Below are 25,994 nucleotides of genomic sequence, written 5' to 3'. Positions count from 1 at the left end.
AGTAGGGATACTGCGCATTCTCATTGGTGAGATCTGCATTAATTTATCAGCTCTGTGTCGCTTACGAAATAGGTGAAATTTGAGTGTAGTAAGGATCAGTAACACTGATTTTGAGGAGAGATAGATAGCTATGGGAGATCGGGGAATTAAGAACGTGGGAAGCGGGGAATTATTATTAAACGCGGAATAGAAAATAAGAAAACATAAAACTCTAGAGAAATTAAGAGAACATACCGCACTTCGGTGTTAAACCCATGATGCTAATTGACAACCAGTGTCTGGCAGCAAAGGTTTTTACTATAATCAAACTGGGAGGAATCTGACCGAGGAAGGGGCAGAGAAGAAGGGAGAGAAGTTGTTGAGATGCACGAAAAAAAAGCGATTACCTGCTGCCATTCTTAAACTAGGACGCTCACCCATGATCGACAGAATGACGGTGCCTAAACCAATTAGCCCATCATATTTTTAGAGAGCCAACACACGTCAGATTCTAGTTTGGGAGGGAAACTAGACTGGGATGTGAGGCTCGAGGGCTGCAGGCTGAGCCCACCGTGCATGTTAGCGCGTATGCAAAGTGAGACGCTTAGGGCTGACTTCCCGATTTGGGTTCCAACGCGCGACCCGTTTGGATTAAATATCTTTGCGAATATCTTCAAAAACAAAGAGAAACGGAAATTAGCCTTGCAGAAACAAAGAAGATCCATATTCAACAAAGAAAATACCGAATACCCAACGATTGATCCACTATACTACGATTTACCGCCATAATGTTCTCTACGATTAACGCCTCCTCTGTTGCTTCCCGTTCCCCTTCCTTGGCCAGCGCTGGTTCCGCGGCCTCTTTTGCCCTTGGCTCTGGATGGGCCACTCCCGAACTTCTCTCCACCTCCTCCACTTCCTCCCATGCGTGTCAGACCCTTACCATTACCTACCATGTCTTTGAGCACTCTCTCACCGTTGCCAGCGGGTCCTACCCAACGGCTCTGCAGCTGCGCGATGACTTCCTCCACGACCTGAGCAAGACTTCGGGTGACGAGGAATTGTCGTCGCTGGTTGAGCTCTGGGCTCGATTCCTCAGCTTTACGGTACGCCGCCTGGAGCGGGAGCGCCGTGGGTTGAAAGAGGATGACTTGCGGGTGCTCCTCGCCACGGCGATGGACACCTTCGAGAGAGACATCCTGTGGAATCGGGAAGTGCATGTAGTGGTGAAGGAGTTGGACGCAAGCACCGAAGTCAAATCGACCATTTTAGCAGCCTATTTTCAGGCGCGTCATGCTTTGCGAAAGATCAGTCGGCCATCCCATCCACCGTCCGCGCTTATGGCCGCCGCGTTGGACCGCAAGGCGCACTTGTACACCATGTTTGGCGGCCAGGGTAACGATGAGAATTATTTCGACGAGCTACGAATGGTGTACAATACCTACCGGCCACTAGTGCGTGACTTGGTCGTCTCCGCATCCAGCATGCTGCAGCGCCAGTCGCTCGACGACCGGTTCAGCCGCTTTTATCACCAGGGTCTGGATATTATCACTTGGCTGGAGCATTCCGAACGGGCCCCAGACTCAGCCTACTTGATCTCGGCCCCACTTAGTATGCCGCTGATCGGTCTTCTCCAACTGGCTTGGTATCGCGTGATTGGGCGTGTTCTGGGGTCCACTCCAGCACAGATCCAGGCTGCACTCGCTGGGACCACCGGCCACTCGCAGGGCATTGTCACCGCAACGGTTACAGCCGTGGCCCAGTCATGGACCCAGTTTGACAGCCTGTCCCTGGATGCCCTGCGCCTCCTGTTGGCCATTGGAGCCTACAGCCAAGACCACTTTGCGGTGGCCGAGCTGCCACCAGTGATTGTCGCTGATGCGGAGGCTCATGGGGAGGGCTTTCCGGGACCCATGCTTAGTGTGACCGACTGTCCCCTCGATCAACTCCAGAAATATGTCGACGCCGTCAATGCACACCTGTCGGAGGACGCCCGTATTGCAATCGCCCTGATCAATGGACCCCAGAGCGCCGTGCTGGCAGGTCCCCCTTTGTCTCTCCATGGCTTCAACGTCTGGTTGCGTGGTGTCAAGGCCCCGGCGAAGGGCACCCAGCACCGCATTCCCTTCAGCAAGCGCAAACCCGAGATCAGTAACCGATTCCTCCCCATCACTGCTGCCTTCCATAGCAGCTACCTGGCCGATGTCTCCGACGCGGTTCTGGCCAGTGTCCCCGACTTAACCATCAGGGGCGACGACCTTCGCATTCCCGTGTTCTGTACGCGCACGGGTAGTGACCTGCGGGCCTTCGGGAGCCAGAATATTGTTCCCGACCTGGTGGCCATGATCACATCACAGGAACTTGTGTGGACTGAAGCGACCAAGTTGCCCGGCGCCACGCACATCATCGACTTCGGGCCGGGAGGCGTATCTGGTATTGGGGCATTGACCAACCGACTCAAAGATGGCACGGGGGTTCGAACCATCCTGGCCACGGTCGCGGAGGGCACCAACACCGACCTGGGCTATCGCAGCGAGATCTTCGACTGGTGTCCGTCCCCGGCGCTGGCGTATGGTCAGATTTGGAGCGAGCAGTACCGGCCAAAGCTGGTCCAGGTGTCTGGCAGCCGCCCCATGGTCGACACCAAGCTGAGTCGCCTGCTGGGACTCCCACCAGTCATTGTGGCGGGTATGACCCCAACCACAACGGCCTGGGACTTCTGTGCAGCGGTGATGAAGGCTGGATATCATGTCGAACTGGCGTTGGGCGGCTATCATCGCGCGGACCAGCTGGAAACGGCGATCCAACGTCTCCTCAAAGAGATCCCCCCGGGTCGCGGAATCACTGTCAATATGATCTATGCCGCCCCCAAGGCAGTGCGCTGGCAAGTTCCGCTGCTCACACGTCTCCGGGCGTCGGGAGTGCCAATTGAGGGCCTTACGGTGGGCGCTGGGGTTCCCTCGCTTGAAGTCGCGACAAGCTACATTCGTGATCTTGGGTTGCGCCATATCAGCTTCAAACCAGGGTCGCTGCCGGCGATCCACCAGGTTATTGCGATCGCGCGTGCCCATCCTAACTTCCCGGTGATTCTCCAATGGACTGGCGGTCGCGGGGGTGGCCACCACTCCTTCGAAGACTTTCACCAGCCCATCCTCCAGGCTTATGGTGCGGTACGTAGCTGCTCGAACCTGATCCTGGTGGCCGGCAGTGGCTTCGGAGGGGCCGAGGACACCTTCCCCTACCTCACTGGTGAGTGGGCACAGCGCTACAATCGGCCGCTCATGCCTTTCGACGGTATTCTCGTGGGTAGCCGCATGATGACTGCAAAGGAGGCCCATACCAGTCCAGCAGTGAAGCAAGCAATTGTGGCTGCACCTGGAGTAGCTGATGAGGCCGACTGGGAGCAGACCTACACGCAGCCGGCAGGAGGCATCATGACGGTCACCTCCGAGATGGGAGAGCCCATCCACAAATTGGCGACGCGTGGTGTGCGTCTCTGGGCGGAATTGGACCGAACAATCTTTAAACTCGATCGTGCAAAGCGTCTCACTGAGCTGCAGAAGCAGCGCGACTACATTATCCGCCGACTGAACGCCGACTCACACAAAGTCTGGTTTGGGCGCGACGAACTAGGGAACGTGGTGGATCTGGAGGAAATGACCTATGCGGAGGTCATCTCACGGCTAGTCGAGTTGACATATGTCTCACTCGAAGGCCGTTGGATCGATCCTTCGTTCCAGCAGTTCCTGTTCGATTTCCTCTTGCGTGTAGAAGCACGGATCGGCCACGAGAGAGAGGAGCAGGATGGTGATGACATGGAGATTACCTCTTCTGTGGTCGCCAGCGTGGACGATCTTCGTGACCCCAAGCCAGCGATTGACAAATTCCTCGAGCAGAATCCCTGTGCAGCTGACCAGCTCATGGGTACACAGGATGCGCAGTATTTCCTGCACTTGTGCCGGCGACGCGGCCAGAAACCGGTCCCATTCGTGCCCGTACTGGACGAGAACTTCGAGGAGTACTTCAAGAAGGACTCGCTTTGGCAGTCGGAGGATCTGAACGCGGTTGTCGATGGCGACGTTGAGCGAGTGTGTATTCTGCATGGACCGGTGGCAGCGCGCCACTCAACTGTGGTCGATGAGCCAGCGCGCAAGATCCTGGATGCCATCCATGACGGACATATTGAGCGTCTCGAGATGCGGGACCCTGACTACTTTGAGGATGGAATCCCCATTGTTCATTGCTTTGGACCCTATCCAACCGTCAGTGAGTGGAGCATGGCGCAGGCCGGTATCCACTGCGTCCCCGTGGGTAACACTGGTTCGCTTCTGTATGAGGTATCGCCCGAGATGAATGCTCCGATGCCATCGCTAGACCAGTGGTTAGCTGCACTGGGCGGCACGCAGGGTGGCTGGCGCCAGGCATTCTTCAATGCTCCTACGATTGTGCAGGGCCGGGCAATTAGTGAGAACCCACTGCGCCGACTCTTCCAGCCGACGCGCGATTCTTATGTGATGGTCCAGACGGGTCACCGGTCCGACACGACTGTTTCGCTGTTCGAATACCGCCCACACTCTGAGCCAGTGAAGGTTGTGGATATCCGTGCGGACGAATCTGGGTCCATCACCCTGGAGATCATCAACTACCGGAACGCTGGGGGTGCAGCTATCGGGCTGCGGCTGATGTACCAGTACCGGCGCGACGCAGTGTACGCGCCCATCCATGAGATCATGGATGGTCGCAATGAGCGGGTCAAAGAGTTCTACTACCGTGTGTGGTTCACCAACTCGCAGCCGAAGAAGTGGACATCCGTGCACGATACGTTCTGCGAGACTGGACTTGAAGTCACCGCGGACTCGATCGCAGAGTTTGCGCACTGCGTACAGAACGCAAGCGATGCATCTAGCAAGCGTCGCGGAAAGACCCTGTACGCACCGCTTGACTTCGGGGTTGTCGTAGGCTGGGAGGCACTGATGAAACCACTTTTCTCGCACGAGTTGGATGTGGATCTCTTGACCCTGGTGCATCTCACTAACGGGTTCCGCATCCCACCAGACGCACAACCTATTCAGGAGGGCGCTGTCCTCGAGACCAAGTCTCGCATTCAGGCCATCACGATTGAAGATGCCGGTAAGCTTGTCGAAGTGCGCGGTGACGTCTGTCAGGATGGGAAAGTCGTCCTCGAGTTGACCAGCCAATTCCTGTACCGTGGCACGCACACCGACTGGGAGAACACCTTCCGCAAAGTCGACGAGGAAGAAATGGAGTTGTGCCTCAGCGGACCCATGGAGGTGGCCCTGCTGAAGTCCAAACCGTGGTTCAAGCCACGGGATGCTGACCTAGATCTGCAGGACCAGACACTAATCTTCGTACTGCAGTCGACCTATCAATACGCCAGCAGGGACACGTTCAAGGCTGTTACCACCGTTGGTGATGTGCGTCTGAAGTCCTCATTGCCTGGTCGGTCTAGCTCTGTTGCAACAGTTGCCTTCTATGCCGCCACCTGTCGTGGCAACCCAGTCATGGACTACTTACAGCGCCATGGCAGCCCGGTCAAGAAACGGCACATGTTTAACAGCCCTAATCCACTCACTGGCGAGGGTTCGTCACTCATGATGAGGATGCCGGACTCGAACGAGGCTTACGCCCATGTCTCCTGGGATTTCAATCCCATCCACGTATCGTCCTCCCTATCTCGGTATGCTGATCTACCGGGGCTGATCACGCACGGCATGTACACGTCGGCACGTGTCCGTGGTCTCGTCGAGCATTACACTTGCGCGTCGGCCATTGGTGCGTTCCGTAGTTTCAACTGCTCGTTCACCAGTATGGTGCTCCCCGGAGATGAGATTGAGGTGATCTTCCAGCATGTGGGTATGCTGGCGGGCCGCAAGATCATCTCCGTCGAGGCGAAGCATGTCGGGCGCGGAGAAACAGTGCTGCGTGGGGAGGCCGAAGTGGAACCAGAGGAGACGGCGCTGTTGTTCACCGGCCAGGGAAGTCAGCAGAAGGGAATGGGAATGCAGCTGTATACCCAGAGCGAGGCCGCACGGCAGGTGTGGGATTACGCTGATACCTACTTCTCCGATAACTACGGTGGGTTTCGAATATCTTTCCCTGCTACAACCATTCTGTCTAGCGTTTACTAAATGATAATCAGGTTTCCGCATAACCGACATTGTCCGCAATGACCCGAAGGAGCTCACCGTGTACTTTGGAGGCCCTCAAGGTCGGCATATCCGCGAGAAATACATGAGCATGAAGCGAGAATCTGTGGGCACCGACGGAAACGTCCAGCTTCTCCCGTTGTTCCCTGAGATCGACGAGGACACTGAATTCTACACGTACCATGCACCTCAGGGCTTGTTGTCGGCTACGCAATTCACCCAGCCAGCTTTGACGCTGATGGAACTGGCGATCTTTGCGGATCTCCAGGCGAAAGGCTTAATCTCGGAGCGGAGCTCGTACGCTGGTCACTCGCTGGGCGAGTATGCAGCCCTTGGTGCGGTCGGGAAGATCTTCAGTGTGGAGAGCCTGGTGCAAGTGGTATTCTATCGTGGATTGTTGATGCAGTTCGCCGTGGAGCGCGACGACCGAGGGCAGTCCGACTTCCGGATGTGCGCGGTTGATCCAAGCCGGGTCTGTGCGGGTAGGTGTAGTCGTCTTGATGCGTCTGGCAGGTTGGATTTGGTCCTTACTCACATGGACTCTCTAGGCTTCGATCAAGCAGCGCTGCAGCTGGTGGTGGAAACCATTGCAGCTGAGACCGGACAGTTGCTGCAGATTGTCAACTTCAACGTTGCAGGATTGCAATATGTGTGCGCTGGACAGGCAAGCCTCTCTGACTCTTGTGTTCTCCCCTGTTCACTCGCTAACTCTCAACAGGTCCAGCCTCTTCGATGCCTCAAATCGGTCCTCGATCATATCAACGCGACCGCTGCCTCTACTCTCCCTTCGAACGTCCTGTCTCCCGACCAGCTAACCTCGCTAGTAAAATCACAAGTTGCTACTACCCAAACCAATACAGCCCTCACGCGAGGCTGTGCGACAATTCCGCTTAAGGGCATCGACATTCCCTTCCATTCCTCGCATCTCCTCCCCGGTGTGCCTGGCTTCCGACGCTGCTTGCTGGACTTGATCGACCGCCATGCGCTGGACCCGAAGCGATTGGTCGGAAAGTACGTTCCTAATCTGACGGCGCGGCCGTTCCAGTTGACGAAGGAGTATTTCGAGATGGTGAAGGATTTGACTGGTTCTGTTGCACTGGGCGGAGTCTTGAACGAGGTGAGTTACTGTTTCGTATCGGTCGATATTGTTGAAGCCATGCTAATGCTGTAAACAGTGGGAAACCTATATGAGCACTGCTGGAACTTGTGGAATGGAGAAGATCGAGTCTGTTATCCAGTCGATGAAGGTGTTTTGATTTTTTTGTACGCATGATTTGTTGTTTTGTACCGATAGACCTGCTTCCTTCAATATACCCTCTACCGCACTGAACATTCTACAACAACACACACGTAGGATATTTGATGTCCATGGTAGAAATCGGGCCTTGACTTTAGCGCCCGAATACTAAAGAATGGGGCTGTTTAATTCTTACTGCCCGAGACCTTCAGCTCAATGGTGGGGGCTTTTATTTATATCGCCATGGCCCCCATGGCTTTTGTTTCTCGTCTTTACTTTTCGACAATTATTCTCTTTCTACTCCCCAATACACAGTCGCTGCCATGTCTGCCTACTCCTTTCTATCTGCTCTAGGCGGTATTCTGCTTCTCTTTTTCGTCTATGACTCCAAAGCTATTCCTGGATTATGGCATGTTCGTGATAGACCCTGCATTTCTCGACGTATTTGATCTCAAGTGAGGCATTGAATTAACCATCACGGCGTGACTACAAATGAATAGGCCCGAGTTATTGCAATCCTCATGAACCACCTTGTCTGGAAACGCAACCAATCCTCTATCTCCTCCAGCGATGGTCCATCCGTGCTCTTTCGCCCCCTGCGGACCCGATCCTACTGCTCTCTGGCGGAAGTCGACTTCAATCTACACAAATCTAACAGCACATTCTACGCCGATCTGGACATAAGCCGGATTGAGCTACTACTACTGCTCTTCAAGGACGTTATTACACCATTATCTCCTCCATCAAGATACCACCACAGCGGAGGGCCCTACAAAAGCGACGAGCAACAAGCCGGAAGCTTGAAACATCTCACTCCCGCGCTCGGCGGCGTGTCCTGCATCTTCCGAAGGGAGATCAAGCCCTGGCAGCGGTATGATCTTGAGTCACGAATTCTGTGCTGGGATGACAAATGGTTGTACATTGTTAGCCATTTCCTGAAACCCGGTAGTCACTCTGAGACCGGGACGGGGGGCTCGGAGGAAGGTGTTCTTGCGTCGGCTATCTCGAAGTATGTTTTCAAGAAAGGGCGGCGGACAGTAACACCAGAGGAGGTTCTCCAATTCCTGCATTTGGTGGAAGACGGTGATCATGCTGATGCTGATGCTGATGCCAATGCTAATGCTGACGCTTACGCTGATGCTAGCATTGAACGGTCGGGACTGGGGCCGAAGGTGAGAGGCCAAGGCGATCAGCAGGAACACATAGAGGTGAAACGAAAACGTGGTTTAGCACTAGCAGCACACATGGCTGGATTAGATGGCCTTCATCGCGTGGCATAATTGTTTCAGAGGGGGCCTGAAGTAGACTTTCGTCAGAGATGGAGTGGGGGTGGTGGGGGGCAGATATGGCAGGAACTAAGGGGAGCTAGAGGGAACTGGTAGCGATTTGATGAGCCTGCATGTCATATTTGCCTGGATCGTGAGTTTATAATGAAATATTGCGAGTGGGATCTCAGTAAAGTGCCATTTATAGAATAGGCGTCGTCAACCCTAAGCTCGGCGGCTCACCGTGCATATGAACTACCGCTATGACGGGCCCACGAGCACCGCCACGACTCAATCCCTCAAGTTTCAAATGCTGATGAACAAAAGACGATCGCCATGATCTACTTTCTATCTCATAATGTGGAGGATACGACCATAGATGAAAGAAAACTAAACATCACTAATCCACATTCTCGATGTCTTCGTTCTGGCTTCACCCCAGAGCGGCGACGGCATGCCCTATTGCTGTCGAAGATACCTTTGGGCCTGTTGTCAACCATGAGTGCAAAGATGGCTTTGATTTCACGTTGTACTTCGAAGAGACAGTCCTCACATTGCCGGTGACGCTCTTCTTTCTCTTCTGGGCGTTGCCACGTATCTACCACCTGCGACAACAGACGATAAAGGTGCAGGGAGGATATCGATATTTCGTAAAACTAGTACGATGCGCCCGAAGCCAAGGACCCATGAAGAAAGTATGAAAACTGACCTATTCGCTAGGGTGGATATGCTCTGTTGGCTGTCCTTCAGCTCACCCTCGTGGGCCTCTGGGCGGCGCCGTCAGGAAAGACCACTCGAGCTACCATCGCAACGGCGGTGGTCTCCTGGCTGGCGTCCATCGTATTCGGTGTTCTTTCTCACTATGAGCATATCTGTACTATTCGGCCCGCTACCATCAATTGTGGCTATCTGTTTCTGTCTTCGATCTTGTCCCTGGCCGAGACCCGCACGTTATACTTCCTGGAGAAGAATCGCGAGATTGCGGTAGTCTATACGGTGACTCAGTGCATAAAGGTGGTGTTGTTAATTACCGAAACCATGTCAAAGAGATCCCTTTTAAGACGAAACTACAGAGATTCACCTCCGGAATCGACCGTGGGGATTCTGGGAGAATGTCTCTACTGTTGGCTCAACCCGCTCCTAATGCTCGGCAACCGCGTGGATTTGACTGTTGAGCTGCTTCCTCCAATCGAGGACTCACTTCGTTCTACGGGGCAGGGTGAAAGCGGATTGCACGCGCTCTGGAGAAAGGGTAAGCTTGTTTGTTTCACTTCTGTGCACTGAATCGGGACTGATGACAGCGTTATAATCTTAGACCCGAATCGGAATTCCCCTCACAGTTTGCTTTGGGCATGCTGCCGATACTACTTGGTTCCAATCTTGTTGGGAGTCGTCCCCCGAGCGTTACAGGTGGCCTTCACATTCGCACAGCCCTTCCTGGTCGAAGCAACCACAACCTGGGTAGCATCAAACGAGCTTACCCATCCTAAGGCACAAGGATACGCACTGATTGGAGCCTTTGGTATAATCTACACTGGTATCGCGGTGAGTCTTCCATTCAATAAATGCAGTATCATGTATATCTTATACTGACTACACTAGGTTTCCACAGCTTTCGCCCATCACCAGGCATATCGAGTGGTCTCTATGATACGAGCCAGTCTGGTCGATATGCTCTACAGTCACGTCATGGTCATGCGTGACATCGACGTCGAAACCAGCGCCCCCGTCACTCTTATGAGTGCAGATATGGAGCGTATTTCAGGCGGTCTACACTACATCCATGATGCCTGGGCTTGTATTGTCGAGATTCCTATTGCGCTGTATTTGCTATGGCGCCAGCTGGGGGTCGCCAGTATCGCTCCGATCATCGTGGTGTTTAGTATGTGCACCTGCTTCTCCTTTTACTGTCTTACACATCACTGACTTTGTGTAGTCTGTATGGCCATGTCATTGCTCATCTCCGGACTGGCCGGCCCTCGCCAGCAGGTCTGGCTCGAAGCCATTGAGAAACGAGTCGATATCACTGCAAAGGTTTTGGGGTCTGTAAAAGGAGTCCGCACGGCTGGATTGACCGACAAGCTGTTCAACCTCGTCCAGACGATGCGCATCGAAGAGGTCGTCAAGTCGGAAAAGTTCCGTCGACTGCTGATCCTGGTGGTCGGCGTGGCATACAGCAACGTCACACTCTCCCCGCTGGCCTCGTTCACCATCTACGCCCTCATAGCACGACATAAAGGCGACGAAACCCTGACGGCCGCCAAGGCGTTCACCTCGCTCACCTTATTCACTCTTCTTGCCACACCTATCTCTAACCTGGTTGAAGCTGCAACGGGTGTCGCCACCGCAATCGGCTCTATTAAACGAGTGAACGAGTTTTTACAGTCGGACCCACGAAGGGACGACGCACATGAGCCCCGAGGGACGCGGAGCAACATTAGCATCCCCGCCAGCGTCTTGTCTAGCGCACTGACGGAGATGGGAGTCGTCTATGACGGAAAGGGTATGTCGGTTGTGGAGGGGGTCCCCAGTATCTCCAGTCGCGAGAAGTTGCCCTTGTACTACGAAGTCACCGGTCCAGTCTTTGTGGCAGAGGGTCGCAGCGCTGGCTGGGAAGAAAGTAAACCGGCCGTGGTACAAGATCTCACTTTTGAGATTCATCGAGGCACAGTCACGTTTGTCGTTGGACCGGTGGGATCTGGGAAGTCCACATTTGTGCGCACGTTGCTGCGAGAGACGCCCATCTTCTCGGGAGGGTTAAAAGCTGATCCCGACTCGATCGCGTACTGCTCGCAGACACCATGGTTAACGAACAATACCATCCAGGAAAATATCTTGGGCGAGTCACTTTTCGACCTGCGCTGGTATAATACAGTGATCGATGCATGTGCCCTATATGACGATATTCGTAAGCAGCCGGATGGAGATAGGACGATGTTAGGGACTCAAGGTGCTATTCTGAGTGGAGGGCAGAAACAACGAGTGGTATGTTTCTTTTTGCTCACTTTGACCTCGTCCTCCTTTCATGGATAGTCTTATGCTGACCCAGTGCATTACTAAAGGCTCTGGCTCGGGCTGTATACTCGAGATCAGAGACTATTATCCTGGACGACGTCTTCAGCGGACTGGACCGCACCACGGAAGATGCGGTCTTCAATGCGCTGTTGGCCCCAGGGGGACTTCTGCGGAAGCTGGGTACGACAGTGATCCTGACGACGAACAGTCGTACGTATTCCCCCGATATTCTATGGACTCTTCATCCCTTTCTGACATTGTGCCAGCCTCTCGCCTCTCTGTTGCGGACCATATCATCGCCCTGGGCCCATCCGGCAACATCATGGAACAAGGAACATACAAAGACCTCCACTCACGAGCTGACAGCTATATTCGTAGTCTAGCAGCCGTGCCGAAACGGAAGGCAACAGTTCATCTGGAGGCCCCTGAGATTCCTATCCCAAGGGCCAGGGCCCGAAATCGATTGTCTCAAAATCGATTCTCCCAGCGGTTCTCCCAGCGGTTCTCGCAGAGGTTCTCACAACAATTCTCTCAGCGTCTCTCCCGGCCCTTTTCTCAACAGTTTTCCCATGACCAGTTCTCACAGAATCAGTCCACCCAGAGTCAGTTCGTCCCAAACCGTCTGTCGCAAAACCGGCTCTCTCAACATCGGCTCTCTCAACATAGGCTCTCGTTGGCTAGTCCTGAGGTACAAATAGAACCGACACCGCAGGGGGATGGGCGACGGACGGGTGATATGTCCATCTATTGGTACTATACCCAAGTACTGGGAGTATTCCGGTCGGCGGTGTTTGTTCTTTTGATAATGGCTTATGTGGTTACCATTACATATCCTTGTGAGTATTTGTCGAACAGGTGAACATCAGTCAGTACTGACAAGCTTAGCTATCTGGGTGGAGAAGTGGGCAAATTCAAACGTCGATCATCCCAACGAAAGACTGGGATATTGGCTTGGGATTTATGCGTTTATCGCCGTGATGGCCACTTCCACACTTGTCACTTCCTGCTGGTGAGTTCTCATGTCTCTATCTAGCATTTCCCTCGTGCTGATCTCAACTAGGCATCTGATGGCGAATCTGGTCGCCCGTGGTGCCAAAAATATGCATGCTGAGCTCTTGAAGAGTGTTCTAGAGTACGACTTTTCCAATCATCCTGCCTTTCTCTTCCTCGGCTAACCCTTTAGTGCCCCTATGTCATTCTTCCAGACCACGGATCTAGGCAACACGACGAACCGGTGAGTAACGAAGAAGAAAGATTGATATAGTGACGAGAGAGATTGCTAACCTCTCCCCCAGATTCAGCCAAGACCTGCAGCTGATCGACATGGAGCTCCCCCTTTCTGTGCTGAATACTATCCTCACCTTCTTCACCTGTGTAGCCCAAATGGTGGTCATCTGCACCTCAACCGGCTACATCGCCGCCACCATCCCAGCTTGTATAATCACTTTCTACTTTACTCAGCGGTTTTACCTTCGTACCTCCCGCCAGATCCGATATTTGGATATTGAAGCCAAAGCCCCGCTGGTCTCCCACTTCCTCGAGAGTCTTAGCGGTCTGTCCACCATTCGGAGCTACAAGTGGGAACAACATTACCGCCAACGCAACAGTAAATTGCTTAACGATTCCCAAAAGCCCTTCTATCTGCTTTTCGCCATTCAACGCTGGCTTGAACTGGTGATTGCCCTAATGGTGGCCGGATTTGCCGTCGTCCTAGTATCCATCGCCGTCGCAACGCGTGGGAAAGTCAGCGCGAGCTCCATTGGATTGGCACTGCTGAATATCGTCACCTTTACCGAGAATCTGCAGGGTCTAATCAAGCAGTGGACAGTTTTGGAGACATCCATTGGGGCAGTGGCACGAATTCGCAACTTCAAAGCTACTATCGAGTCGGAACACCTCGCAGATGAGACAGCGGTGCCTCCGCCAGATTGGCCAGCCAGGGGAGCAATCGAGTTTAGTAATGTGGTGGCTTCCTACAAGTATGATTCTGCGTCTTTTTCTCCATTCTAGCTCGTGCCCTGGCTAACACACAGTGGTTCTAGGAACTCCTCCACCCGTGCGCTCGATCATATTTCTCTATCGATTAAAGCAGGCACCAAGGTTGGAATCTGTGGTCGCTCCGGAAGGTTTGTTCTCGTCCATTGCTTCCCCCATATAACCCTTTTAGTTGTTCAGCACTGATAATAAATCGTAGTGGGAAGTCCTCGCTCGTATCGTCACTGTTCCGCCTGATTGAACTGACCAGCGGGACGATCAACATCGACGGGCTGGACATCTCTCTGCTGGCCCGTAACCACCTGCGTGCTCAGCTGAATTGTATCCCCCAGGAGCCATTCCTCCTGCCGGGTTGCTCAGTTCGCCTTAACGTGGACCCGGGCATGTCAATCCATGACGACATCATCATTGATGCCTTGAAGAAGGTCCAACTATGGGATCCGGTTCGAGAGCTCGGCGGCTTAGATGCTACAATTACGCCTGATACCTTCTCACCGGGTCAGAAGCAACTTCTCTGCTTCGCCCGCGCCATGGTGCGACCGGAGGGGAAGATTCTAGTCCTCGATGAGGCGACGAGCAGGTCAGTAACCCCAAACTGCCATCCTCCTGATACGATAGCTAACCTGGCCGTCCTTTAGCATTGACACCAAAACGGATGACCTTATCCAGTCGCTCATTCGGAGTGAATTTGCCGATCATACTGTTATCGCCATTGCACATCGACTGGAGACCATTATAGATTTCGATGAGATTATTGTGGTGGATGCCGGACGCGTCGAAGAGCAAGGTCCGCCGGCTGTTCTGCTCGAGAGAGGAGGAGCATTTGCGGAGTTATATTGGGATAAGGATAGGGGTTCAGACAGGGCTCCATTGAGGCTTTAGATTTGGTGGTCGCTCTAGTGTTTCCTATCCTTCTTTGAATTTTTTCTTCCGTTGTTTCCTTTTACTCTCATGTCGGTGTACATATACATGATTACGATAGATAGCAGTGCTCTAGCACCTTTACAGTGTACCTCTAGTTGAAGGACAGAATCAAACGTCACATCTTTCAAAGATCACTGTTGACTTTCGACCTCCGGTTCATGGCAGGTGTACTGAGCCCACGTCTAAGAAGGTCTTACATGGCCTGACCTCAACTGTAACAGTGTCCAATATACTTTAATATTAAAGCCATGTCGAGTAGAATCCGGTTTTCGCCATGGATTGGCATGCATAATGAGTAACCCCTGACTGAGATCCACTTCTTGTATGGCATGCTTTGTCAGTACTACAGTAACTATACTTCGGCAATTCCCCTCAGAACTTACCATGATAGGAAACTGAGTAAGATAATCTCTCACGTGCACATACTCCGTGATAGGCATCTTTTTTATACAATTGTAGCCTTAGGTCACGCCGGGGTCTGTACAGTACATGGTTAGCCCTCTACATCGGGCTTGGCATGATGTGTGAAACCTGTGGGACAGAGTCTCCTGACCATTAATGGGGTTGGAAGACAAGGATACTTCACGGAAAGCGTGAGTAGTGGGGTAAGACAGTCTGTGGCCCTGTTCTACGTTCAGGAACTAAGAATTGGGACGTTGATAAGCGCCGCCGAGGTGTGTACCTGCATGTAACCCAAGAGAATGCCAAGATGATTGTGAGGAATCATCGTGCTTCCGCCATTGGGCACTTGCATGAAAGTCTCGGCATTCATTTCCCGCATTGCAGAATTGGCGCTAACGTGGTATTAAGAGCAATCTAATGTCTTAGCAACCTGCCCCGATTGGGAAGACCCTGAATCAATCTATCGGAGAGCCGACGGAGCGGTTTCTTGAACGCAATGTCGCAATTGCTTTGAGAAAATGGATATTATTCAATGGCCCTGATCATTATTGGCATACTCTTCACGGAGTGGTCTGCCCCTGGGCGATTGCTCCACCATGAGGTGCATGAAGGTAACCCCGAGCTGCTATAGATGAAGTGTGTCGGATATTGCAGGAGTCTGAATGCGCAGCTGATTGCCCTTTTCCCACCATGATGAATGGGACACAATATGTCTAGCTCCGGGTTGTCTCGGGCCAAGAAGAAATGCTTCTTTGCGTTGATCCAGCGCGTCGAAATCTCCAATTGAACCGGTATAAATAACAGCTGAGCGTCGCAGCATTCAAGGCAGAACCATTCCACAGATCATCTTCTATCATTTGCATTGAGTCCAACGCCCTGGCAGTTCATGATGCGGGGTCTTCTACTAGCTGGAGCCCTTGGCCTACCTTTGGCCGTCCTTGCGCATCCGACCCATCATGCACATGGACTTCAACGTCGCACAGTTGACTTGAACTCATTCCGTTTGCACCAGGCAGCGAAGTATATCAATGCGACTGAGTCTTCGAGTGATGTTTCATCTTCTTTCTCTCCCTTCACCGAGCAAAGCTACGTGGAGACGGCCACTCAGCTCGTGAAGAATATCCTGCCAGATGCTACCTTCCGTGTCGTCAAGGATCATTACATTGGTAGCAATGGGGTCGCTCATGTCAATTTTCGTCAGACGGCCCATGGCCTTGACATTGACAATGCGGACTTCAATGTCAATGTACGCTGCAGTCCACCTATACTATGTTCGGTGCTAACCACTTCATTTAGGTTGGGAAAAATGGAAAGATCTTTTCCTATGGCCACTCATTTTATACGGGCAAAATCCCCGATGCCAATCCTTTGACGAAGCGGGATTATACCGACCCTGTAGCGGCTCTCAGAGGAACCAACGAAGCTTTACAGCTTTCTATCACTCTAGATCAAGTGTCTACTGAGGCTACCGAGGACAAAGAGTCCTTCAATTTCAAGGGAGTCTCTGGCACCGTTTCGGATCCCAAGGCTCAGTTGGTCTACTTGGTAAAGGAAGATGGCAGCCTTGCTTTGACCTGGAAGGTGGAGACAGATATTGACAGCAACTGGCTGTTGACCTACATCGATGCCAATACCGGCAAAGATGTCCATGGTGTGGTTGACTACGTAGCCGAGGCAGATTACCAAGTATAGTGAGTATTTTAAGAATGTGACTTGGACTGTAGAATGAAGCTGACACACCACCACAGTGCATGGGGTATTAATGATCCCACGGAGGGCCCTCGCACCGTCATCAGCGATCCATGGGATTCGTCCGCATCTGCGTTCACCTGGATCAGTGACGGAGAAAACAACTATACCACAACTCGCGGCAACAACGGTATCGCGCAGTCGAACCCTACCGGTGGATCGCAGTACTTGAAGAACTACCGGCCTGATAGCCCCGATTTGAAATTCCAATACCCCTATTCGCTCAACGCCACACCCCCAGAGTCCTATATTGATGCGTCTATCACTCAGCTTTTCTACACTGCCAACACGTACCACGACCTACTCTACACTCTGGGCTTCAACGAGGAGGCCGGTAATTTCCAGTACGATAACAATGGAAAAGGAGGTGCTGGAAACGACTACGTGATCCTCAATGCTCAGGACGGTTCTGGCACCAATAACGCCAACTTCGCTACGCCCCCGGATGGACAGCCCGGCCGCATGCGCATGTACATTTGGACCGAGTCCCAGCCTTACCGTGACGGCTCCTTCGAGGCTGGTATTGTGATTCACGAGTATACTCACGGTCGTATGTATCCCTTATGAACCCCAAGATAAGGCAGTCTGAACTAACACCATGGTACACAGTCTCTAACCGGCTCACTGGAGGACCTGCTAACTCTCGCTGCTTGAATGCCCTTGAATCCGGCGGAATGGGTGAAGGTTGGGGAGACTTCATGGCCACGGCAATTCGGCTCAAGGCCGGCGATACTCACTCGACCGATTATACCATGGGTGAATGGGCTGCAAACAAGAAAGGTGGCATCCGTGCTTACCCATTCTCAACCTCCCTGGAAACCAACCCTCTCACCTACACCAGTCTCAATGAATTGGACGAAGTGCATGCCATCGGCGCGGTGTGGGCTAACGTATTGTACGAGCTGTTGTGGAACTTGATCGATAAGCACGGCAAGAATGACGGGCCAAAGCCCGAGTTCAAGGATGGAGTTCCGACTGACGGCAAGTATCTCGCCATGAAGCTGGTGATTGATGGCATGGCATTGTAAGTGCCAACCTCGTTTCCTCTTTCTACCTATCGCAGGGGCTAACCTTGACTTTTAGGCAACCTTGCAACCCCAACTGTGTCCAGGCTCGCGACGCCATCCTCGATGCCGATAAGGCTCTCACCGATGGTGCTAACAAGTGCGAGATTTGGAAGGCGTTTGCTAAGCGTGGTTTGGGTGAAGGCGCTGAATACCATGCGTCTCGTCGGGTGGGCAGTGATAAGGTGCCCTCTGATGCTTGCTAGAGTTTGTGTATATTCTTTCAGCTAGGTGATTGGGGAGATCCTGTAGGCTGACTATAGTTTGAATTTAACAACATTTCTTAATTCTTACTGTCAGGTAACTTGCACTGCACAATAGCATGAATAGGTTATGGCACTCTGGCCCTTATGTCGGATTTCTACACAATGATTTGTCCTTAAGAAATACTATCTCAACTCATCACCCCTCTCATCGTCCGCCGCTTCGAATTCAGGGTCATTCTTCCCCGTCTTCCTGGCCCCCTTGGCCGTCCTGACCCTCTGCTTGCTCTCCATCTCCCCCTCCACCCTGATCATAGGTCACGGTGGCCGCCGGTCCCACCAGGTGGTTGGGGCAATAGTTGTTTATAGCACGGGGCTGCTGCACACCAAGGCGGGCACACTTGGTGTTCGTTCCCCGGCGAATGGGGCATTGGATGAAGGGGCCCCTTTCGGAGCACCCACAGGAGTAGACGTCCTTGAGGTAGTAGCACCTCCATTATATGAGACAACATTCAGGGATGAAGAGTGTTGTGCTACTTACATCGCTGGTTTGATTTGGAATTTGAGTTGCTATTCTGAATGATTAGACTCAGTTGAGCATCCTAGGGGCACAGACAGCTTACGAGCCTTATTATATTGCGAATGTTTCCAGGAGAATCTGGGTAGGATAGTGGTTCCGCTGCATTACAGGAATTGTACTGCCTACAAGTCTTCATGTCGTGGGATGCAAATCGTTCACCAAAAGAGGCAGCTGCGAACAAGGGCACTGCCATCAGCTGCCCGTATATGTACAAAGATGATTAGCTGTCAGTCACCTGATGAGTCACCTGATGCACAATCATATAATGGACTTTCCAGACAGTTGAATAAGACATAACAATTATCTACCTCGCAGTGCTCCAGCTCTATCATTAGCTAAAGAAGGAAGGTAAGCCTTGATATCCCGTTGACCCCGTAGTGGATCCGGTAGTTGACGTCGATTCTGCAGTGCCCTGCACCGTGGCTCCAGAGATCTTGATGGTGTAGTCCAACCCTTGCTGTACCTCCTGGGTCAGCTTGAAGGCATCATACTCGTAGAGTGTCTTGGGGGTATTGGCAATCACGACACTGGCTTCTTCATTGCCGGTCATGACAGCCGCGCCCGACCCATTCTCGAGCGAGACATACCGAACAGCACCCGTGTTGGTGTTGCGGATAGCAAGCGTCGCAGAGAAGACTCCGTTGGAAGTAATGCTAACTTGAAGGTTGCCAGCTCCCGCATTGCTGAGGGGCAGGATGTTGGCACCCATGTATTGTGGCTTACGAGAAGATTTGACCACATAGGTACCATCGCCTTGGGGGTCAACATTCGCATAGTTGAGGCGATTCCTTTGGTTGAGGAATGCTTTCTGAGCGATTGTATGACCGATATCCACATAAGCCATGCGAGCCCAGTAGCGACCGACAATTTCCTGGACGGATGCAGCCGTCGAAATGCGTGCAAGAGTATGGAGGGGAGTCTCGTTGCTGTCCTTCTCATATTGCTGGAAAAGTTGGCGAACAACATCGCTGCCGAGACCCGCGTAGTTGTCCGGATTGTTGGTCAAGTAGGTCAAGAACGGCCATGCCTGGTAGTAGTTCCCACTCCCCGTCGAGCCATCCACAATGACCTGAAACGAGTCTCCGATCACTTTGTTGAGCTCGATCATGGTATCACCAGTCGGTTGGTTGTAGTTGGACCTGGCCTTCGCACATAGTGGAGAGGTGCTGAATGTATCTGCCACCCAATTGGCGACTGTTTCCCACCATGCACCTGTGGCAGTCTGGTCCACCCAGTTCCGACTGTGGTAGGTGAGGGCATGACCATATTCATGCACGGTGACTCTCGGATCCGCGAGGGAAGACGGAACCACCTCTAGCCAGCTGAGACCTGTGTTCGGGTCAGACTTCTGCACGCCTGCGGCACTGCCCAAATCATTTACTTCGTACATGTTCTCCTTCCACAGTGTTGTCACGGTGCTGGGGTCCGCGTTATATGGGATTCCCGACGTCGTCCACCCGAGGTCACCGACATAGCAGCTATAGGCAGCTTCAAGCATGGTCAGAACCGCATCTGCATTGCTCTGATCCGACGAGTAGAGACGAAAATGGTCCGAGTCCTTGTAGCTAGCTCCTCCGGGGCCAACATTGGGATTCGCGGTGAATGATGTTGGCTGAGCACCAGAACTCGCCTGCGGGGCCGGTGCTGCAGAGGCCTGAATTGCCGTTAAAAGAAGTATAGGGATGATTTGTTTCTTGGACGCCATGGTGTTCAAAAAGAGGGGTTAATGACCTATTGCCATCTTCAAGTAGGTGTCCAGGTCGCCATTTATTTATACTTATTCCGGCAGTTCGAAACGCAGGACCCCTAGAGTGCCAAGAGTAACTTGAAGCAACGATAGCGGTCATGGATCATCGGCTTCAGGGACCAACATTGACTTGAGACATTTCAAGACAGAGTGGCCTGCCGTGTTCCTCCACAGGAATACCCGAGACCAGATCTATCATCTCAAGCTTCTTGGCCAAGGCGGAGCAATGATCGAACTGGGTCTGAGCCAGTCATCGGGGGTCACGACAATCAAGTGGAAGTATGTTGATGTCCATTGCTCTCTTGAGTCATGACCGGGTCCACCATACTACCTCATTCAGCCCTGTAGGTCTGCTTAGGGTTCGAAAGTGAAAACTTCGTTGCAGACTTGAACCTAAATCGCGAGTCTTGGTCAGGCTACTAGGAACCTGTGGGGCAATGGGACATAGTATAGGAGAACTTACCGAAAGATTGAGCTTGGAGAGTGTGAGAAAGGTCCCAATCAACCGACATGAAACGGAAAAAGGGGGAGATTGTGGGGATCACCCTCTGTCTCAATCTGAAATCTCTCCCGACTCCCGTGGTTTCAGATTCATCTTGCTCGGAGCATCTTCGGCATTACTGTTTCTTGCACATAGCTCAGTCCTATCAATCAAGGCAAGAGTTGTACGGTTGACTATCACCTCGGTAAGTGCTTCAAGGACACGCAAGCATTATGCCAGATATGTTCTGACCCATCTGCCGACGAACATTCATAACTGCTCGCTCGGAGAATGTAACTAACGGAAGGGATGGTTCCCTAGCTAGCCACCGATATGCCGAGCAATTTTGGCCGAGTTGCCCTCTAAGGATCCCTTGTTATTTGGTTCATGATCTCAAGACCGTTACTGCTCTAATACCAGACCGGGCGATTTCCGAGCAAGGGACTAAAGTGCATACCAACATTTCAGTCAACCAGGACAAGAACCCTAACCGAAGCAATCCGGTGCCAGCCGCGATGATCATTGGACAACGTAAGATGCAGTGCATATCAGACTAATTAAATAAATTACTCAAGCCTTATGCATGATTTGAGTTACTCTGGTCTTTTTACCCCGCAATTTCCTTCACTTTGCCTTCACTTCAGATCAGTGGATGATGCTTATCGACTGTTGCTCCACCTGCCCTTGCAAGCGCAAGACCCAGATGCTACTCAAGGCAAAGTCTCCTTATTCTTCTGTCATATTCAATGCTTCCACCAAATAAAAGTGATCCCGAGATCGAGAGAGTCGATCATGTTGAAAAACAAGATGCGGACCCAAAGCCCACTCTGGAACAGAAGAATGTCGGAACCTTGCAACGTCGCCTGAAATCGCGCCATGTACAATTTCTAGCCCTCTCTGGGGCTATTGGGACAGGCCTTTTTGTCGGCACGGGACAAGTGCTGTCGCTGTCAGGACCACTGTCGATGACCCTGGCGTTTGCCATTAGCGGCTTGGATCTCTATGCCGTGATTAATAGCATGGGAGAGATGGCGACTTGGCTGCCTCTACCAGGTGCTGTTCCTGTCTACGCAGCGAGATTCGTGGATGAAGCCTTGGGCTTTGCACTTGGGTGGAACTATTGGTATCAGTTTGCCATTGGCGTGCCCATTGAAATCAGCGCGGCGGCGATGGCCATTGAATACTGGCCTAATACCGTGTCGCCTGCGGTCTGGATCACGATTCTTTTCGTACCTATGATCGTGGTTAATAGCCTGCCAGTCCGAACTTACGGCGAGGTAGAGTTCGTCCTGGGCGCGATCAAGCTGACGACGATTGTAGGCTTGATGTTACTCATGTTGATCATCACTCTCGGCGGCGCACCCACCCACGATCGGATCGGATTTCGGTACTGGAAACATCCCATGGAGGAGTATCTTAAAACCGGTGCGCTGGGACGGTTCCTCGCCTTCCTCAAGGTGTTTGTCCAAGCGATCTTCAGCTATGGTGGTAGCGAGATCGTCGTGGTGGCCGCGGGGGAAACGGAGAATCCGCGACGAAATATCCCCAAGGCTGTGCGTCGCGTGTTCTGGCGCATCACGATATTCTACGTTGGCAGTGTCTTTCTCGTTGGAATGTGTGTCTCTGCGCGCGACAACCGCTTATTGAATGCCATCAAAGCCGGGGCGAAGGATGCAGGAGCCAGCCCTTTCGTGATCGCGATTCAAAACGGTGGGATTCGAGCACTGCCCTCCATCATCAATGCGGTGATTCTGTCCTCAGCTGTGTCGGCCGGCAATTCCTTTTTTTATGCATCGACGCGGGTGCTTTACTCGACGGCTCTCGATGGCAAGGCACCGCGCTTTCTTCGATATGAGAAATTCGGCGTTCCGTATGCCTGTGTGGCGATCACCACAGCGCTGAGTCTCCTCGTGTATCTCAATGTGTCATCGAGCTCCGCCGAGGTCTTCTTTTGGATCAGTAACCTGAGTTCCGTCAGTACGTTGGTTGTGTGGACTGCCATTGGGATTACTTACCTCCGATTTCACCAGGCGTTGAAGTATCATGGTATTCCTCGGTCAAGCCTTCCATTCAAATCGCCATTCCAACCGTATTTAGCATGGTTTGCCGTTATATTTTCTGCTATCATGGCTCTTTTGAACGGATTCGACGCCTTCTTCCCCGGCCACTTTAGTGCAAAAACCTTCATTCCACCCTACATCGCCATCCCCATCTTTGGAACCTTGTATCTCGGATACAAGTTCGTCAAAGGCACCTCAATTATCAAAATAGAAGAAATCGATCTCTGGTCAGGAAAAGAGGAAGCCGACCGTCTGGAAGCTATCTGGGAGCAGCCGAAACCACGCAATTTCCTAGGTATGTCCAATTCCTCGAAGAGGTACGTGACTGACTTACGCTAACACACAATTAGAAAGAATCTGGTTCTGGATCGCATGATGAGACAGTTCTTTTACGCGTTCTATATGTTCTTCCTATGTGGTCTTGTCGCAAGCGGTTGTTGGATCAGGGTTTACCTATCTTTGCTTCACTTTGAGTGACCAAAGATAATATTTCACTTTTGAACCGACTGATATTTTTCCAAAATTCTTTTTAGTTAGCTCCAAAGATCTACCACTTCCTAATCTATGAGAAATTATGGTAGAAACAAGCAAGGCTTCGTCTCACGACGCAGCCTATAACCAAGAAGAGAGTGAAAAGAGCGCGTCTGACCGAATCTACAACTATGTAGGAAGGCTGAGCACAGGAGTATTTATTGTGTAATCGACGTCCTCATGCATTTAAGAACCTCCTCCACAGTGGTACATGTGATATCATTCCGGGTACCTGTGCCCTCACTATATCTCATATCTCCGCCCCCTGAACTGACGATCCTTTTTCATTGATAGCAGATCGGCTCAGCCAGAGTCTCTCGAGAGTGCTCGTGACTAGCTTTCAATGACAGCTTCGACGCTCTTGCGCACATACCGGTGCCTAGCATGGCGGGCATTCTTGGACTTCGATCTACGGGACAGGTTTGAAGCATGATCCTGAGCACACCATTTCAGATGATCAGCGATCCTCCAGTAGAAATCTTCAGCAGCTGAATTTCCGCCAAGGATATCCAGAGCCAACGACTACCACATCATAGGATGCCTTCATTGACCGGAAAGAGCGACTTAACCTGGGATAACCGTCCGGCCTTGTTTTATCGTTCAATTCGGCCATCGTAGTTGTAATGCTGATATGTGGTGAGATAATTGACTGACAGATGGAAGATAGCGGGATCGTTGATTCATTTTATGCTGGAGTAGTGGAAACTCTCACTAGATGCTTTCAGCCACGCTGTACCGAAATTCAGAGTGAGACAATAGACGTTACTCATTCGCTCGGGCTTCTAAGCCGGCTGAGGTGACACTGCATGCAATGCCTGAGTGCCAACGATGCCACAGTCCCGGGATCGTGCCTTGTAGACGTATTGGTGATGCTAACATTGGAAAGAGGATCCGGGACAAGTTCAGAACAGAGGGAGGACAGCGTTTTGTTTATTCTATCATGCATTTGGTTCATGATATCAAATCCACTCGAATACCAACATGGCTTCAGGCAGAGCATTACGGTGCCAGAGACCGTACAGGGAAACCCTTGATTTCCAGCTCAGTACAGATGTGACTTTGTACAAAGCTCCACCGAACAAGGATTCAAGAATCAATCTGAGGTATACACCCCTGCTTGATCAGCTTCCACTCGAAATCCTCCACTTAATCTTTCTCGATCTCGATCTACCCAGTCTAGGGATGTTGCGTCGAGTCAGTAGGATAGGAAGGCGTTTAGTCGAATCGCTTCCTGCGTACTCTTTATTGAGGGCCTTGGCATCTGATACGCTACGGGTAATGGATATGATCAAGTGCTCTTCATATTTCCCAATCGGTTGGCTTTTTGCTGAGTTCTGCTATCCCTGGTGCAGAACATGTACTGATTTCGGGCCTCTTCTTTATTTCCCGACACTGACCCGTTCCTGTTATAAATGCAATTTTCTCCGACCCGACTACCAAGTCGAACCCGTGCGTGATGTCTGTTTCCGGTTTGGATTGACTCCAAACGATCTTCGTCGATCATCACTTCCAATTATTCACCCCATTAATCGGCATCGACCCCGCTTAATGGATGTTACTCAAGCAGAAGCCTTGGGTACAAAGCTCCATGGGGGTGGAAGGGAAATGGAGCAGGCATACCAGTTTCGTCTGAAGGAGCGTGAAAGAGATTATCATCGTCGGGTCCAGCAATGGGAAAAGCACAGACGCCAAGGAACCCACACTGGTGGGCGACCGCGGCGCCGGTTGAAGCCTACATCACTGGATGAGAACGAAGACAGTGAGAAACCTTCATGGAGAATCCAGGCGACAGCGACATTTCCATACTGGGACGTCCGGACACAAATCTTAGAGCCGGGCACCTACTGCAAGGCTTGCACGTATCACTGGGAGGAGGGAAATGCAAATGACTGGAGACGCATGGAAACCATTTGGCATCCACATCCTCCTAGCAGAGAGGCCTATTATCGAGCATTCTTGGAGGCTGATTTACCTCGGCATTTTCTCAATTGTGTAGCAGTGAAGGAGAATTATGACTTTCGTGTCAAACGTCCGAGCGATATCTTTTTTAGGAGGCATGGGACTGACTTTATTGTTGGACCCAAGAATAATACTGATGTCTGATATTTGCGTGAGAGACCTTAGGGGCCCACCATGGCGTTAGTCTAGACACTCAATGAAACATCATCTTGATGAGAAAACTGATGAATGTGGGGTTGAAAGGAAAGCCGAAAGAGAAAATGTGTATAGACGTCCAGTCCAGGGCACAAGATGCTGGTAGTTGATCACTAGGACACATTAGAACCATATACGAGTCGGTACTAGAAGGACAGTACCTCTTCCGTGTAGCCCACCCCAACCTATATTCATTCCATGATTGTGTCCGGTGTCATACCATGCTGCTCCTCTCCCGATCGCGATGAGTCCGGCATTGTGTAAAACTAACTGTGGTCTTCCTGTAGCTGTGGCAACTACCTTGGCACTGAAGATGACCCACAGCGGGACTTCCTGATCGTCAGTTAGCACCTTTCACTGCATAGCGGATTCATCTCTCGCGTACCAGTCATTTGGCCAGCGGATTGTATCTCGTAAGAGTATGTGGCCTGATTCTTGCCA

At 51.8% G+C, this 25,994-nt stretch overlaps 8 protein-coding genes across 8 annotated transcripts; 7 read left to right on the top strand and 1 right to left on the bottom strand.

The window, feature by feature from the left end:
* Positions 1-767: 767 nt before the first annotated feature.
* Positions 768-7,402, top strand: AO090011000040 (uncharacterized protein; the record flags this gene model as incomplete). The annotated part of the gene is made up of 4 exons (XM_023232751.1): positions 768-6,075; positions 6,140-6,628; positions 6,695-7,263; positions 7,322-7,402. The coding sequence occupies 4 exons, from the start codon at positions 768-770 to the stop codon at positions 7,400-7,402; spliced, it is 6,447 nt and encodes a 2,148-aa protein (XP_023093326.1).
* Positions 7,403-7,904: 502 nt separating this feature from the next.
* AO090011000039 (thioesterase family protein) lies at positions 7,905-8,663 on the top strand (the record flags this gene model as incomplete). The annotated part of the gene is made up of 1 exon (XM_001825682.3): positions 7,905-8,663. The coding sequence occupies one exon, from the start codon at positions 7,905-7,907 to the stop codon at positions 8,661-8,663; it is 759 nt and encodes a 252-aa protein (XP_001825734.3).
* Positions 8,664-9,064: 401 nt separating this feature from the next.
* Positions 9,065-11,681, top strand: AO090011000038 (uncharacterized protein; the record flags this gene model as incomplete). The annotated part of the gene is made up of 5 exons (XM_001825681.3): positions 9,065-9,307; positions 9,369-9,900; positions 9,964-10,193; positions 10,251-10,530; positions 10,585-11,681. The coding sequence occupies 5 exons, from the start codon at positions 9,065-9,067 to the stop codon at positions 11,679-11,681; spliced, it is 2,382 nt and encodes a 793-aa protein (XP_001825733.3).
* A 787-nt stretch (positions 11,682-12,468) lies between these two features.
* Positions 12,469-14,540, top strand: AO090011000037 (ABC transporter C family protein; the record flags this gene model as incomplete). The annotated part of the gene is made up of 5 exons (XM_023232750.1): positions 12,469-12,499; positions 13,540-13,642; positions 13,706-13,789; positions 13,858-14,238; positions 14,297-14,540. The coding sequence occupies 5 exons, from the start codon at positions 12,469-12,471 to the stop codon at positions 14,538-14,540; spliced, it is 843 nt and encodes a 280-aa protein (XP_023093325.1).
* A 1,333-nt stretch (positions 14,541-15,873) lies between these two features.
* Positions 15,874-18,003, top strand: AO090011000036 (extracellular metalloproteinase; the record flags this gene model as incomplete). Its single annotated transcript, XM_001825679.3, has 5 exons — positions 15,874-16,230; positions 16,281-16,675; positions 16,733-17,283; positions 17,343-17,757; positions 17,817-18,003. 5 exons carry the CDS (start codon positions 15,874-15,876, stop codon positions 18,001-18,003), a joined length of 1,905 nt encoding a protein of 634 aa, XP_001825731.1.
* A 908-nt stretch (positions 18,004-18,911) lies between these two features.
* AO090011000035 (uncharacterized protein) lies at positions 18,912-20,285 on the bottom strand (the record flags this gene model as incomplete). Its single annotated transcript, XM_001825678.1, has 1 exon — positions 18,912-20,285. One exon carries the CDS (start codon positions 20,283-20,285, stop codon positions 18,912-18,914), a length of 1,374 nt encoding a protein of 457 aa, XP_001825730.1.
* A 1,269-nt stretch (positions 20,286-21,554) lies between these two features.
* AO090011000034 (uncharacterized protein) lies at positions 21,555-23,244 on the top strand (the record flags this gene model as incomplete). The annotated part of the gene is made up of 2 exons (XM_001825677.1): positions 21,555-23,163; positions 23,219-23,244. The coding sequence occupies 2 exons, from the start codon at positions 21,555-21,557 to the stop codon at positions 23,242-23,244; spliced, it is 1,635 nt and encodes a 544-aa protein (XP_001825729.1).
* A 1,703-nt stretch (positions 23,245-24,947) lies between these two features.
* Positions 24,948-25,502, top strand: AO090011000033 (uncharacterized protein; the record flags this gene model as incomplete). Its single annotated transcript, XM_001825676.3, has 1 exon — positions 24,948-25,502. One exon carries the CDS (start codon positions 24,948-24,950, stop codon positions 25,500-25,502), a length of 555 nt encoding a protein of 184 aa, XP_001825728.3.
* Between the last annotated feature and the right edge of the window lie 492 nt (positions 25,503-25,994).

This window comes from Aspergillus oryzae, chromosome 7, assembly GCF_000184455.2.
Source record: "Aspergillus oryzae RIB40 DNA, chromosome 7".
In the NCBI taxonomy this organism is placed as follows: Eukaryota; Fungi; Ascomycota; class Eurotiomycetes; order Eurotiales; family Aspergillaceae; genus Aspergillus; species Aspergillus oryzae.
This window is presented reverse-complemented; position numbering and strand designations above follow the sequence as displayed.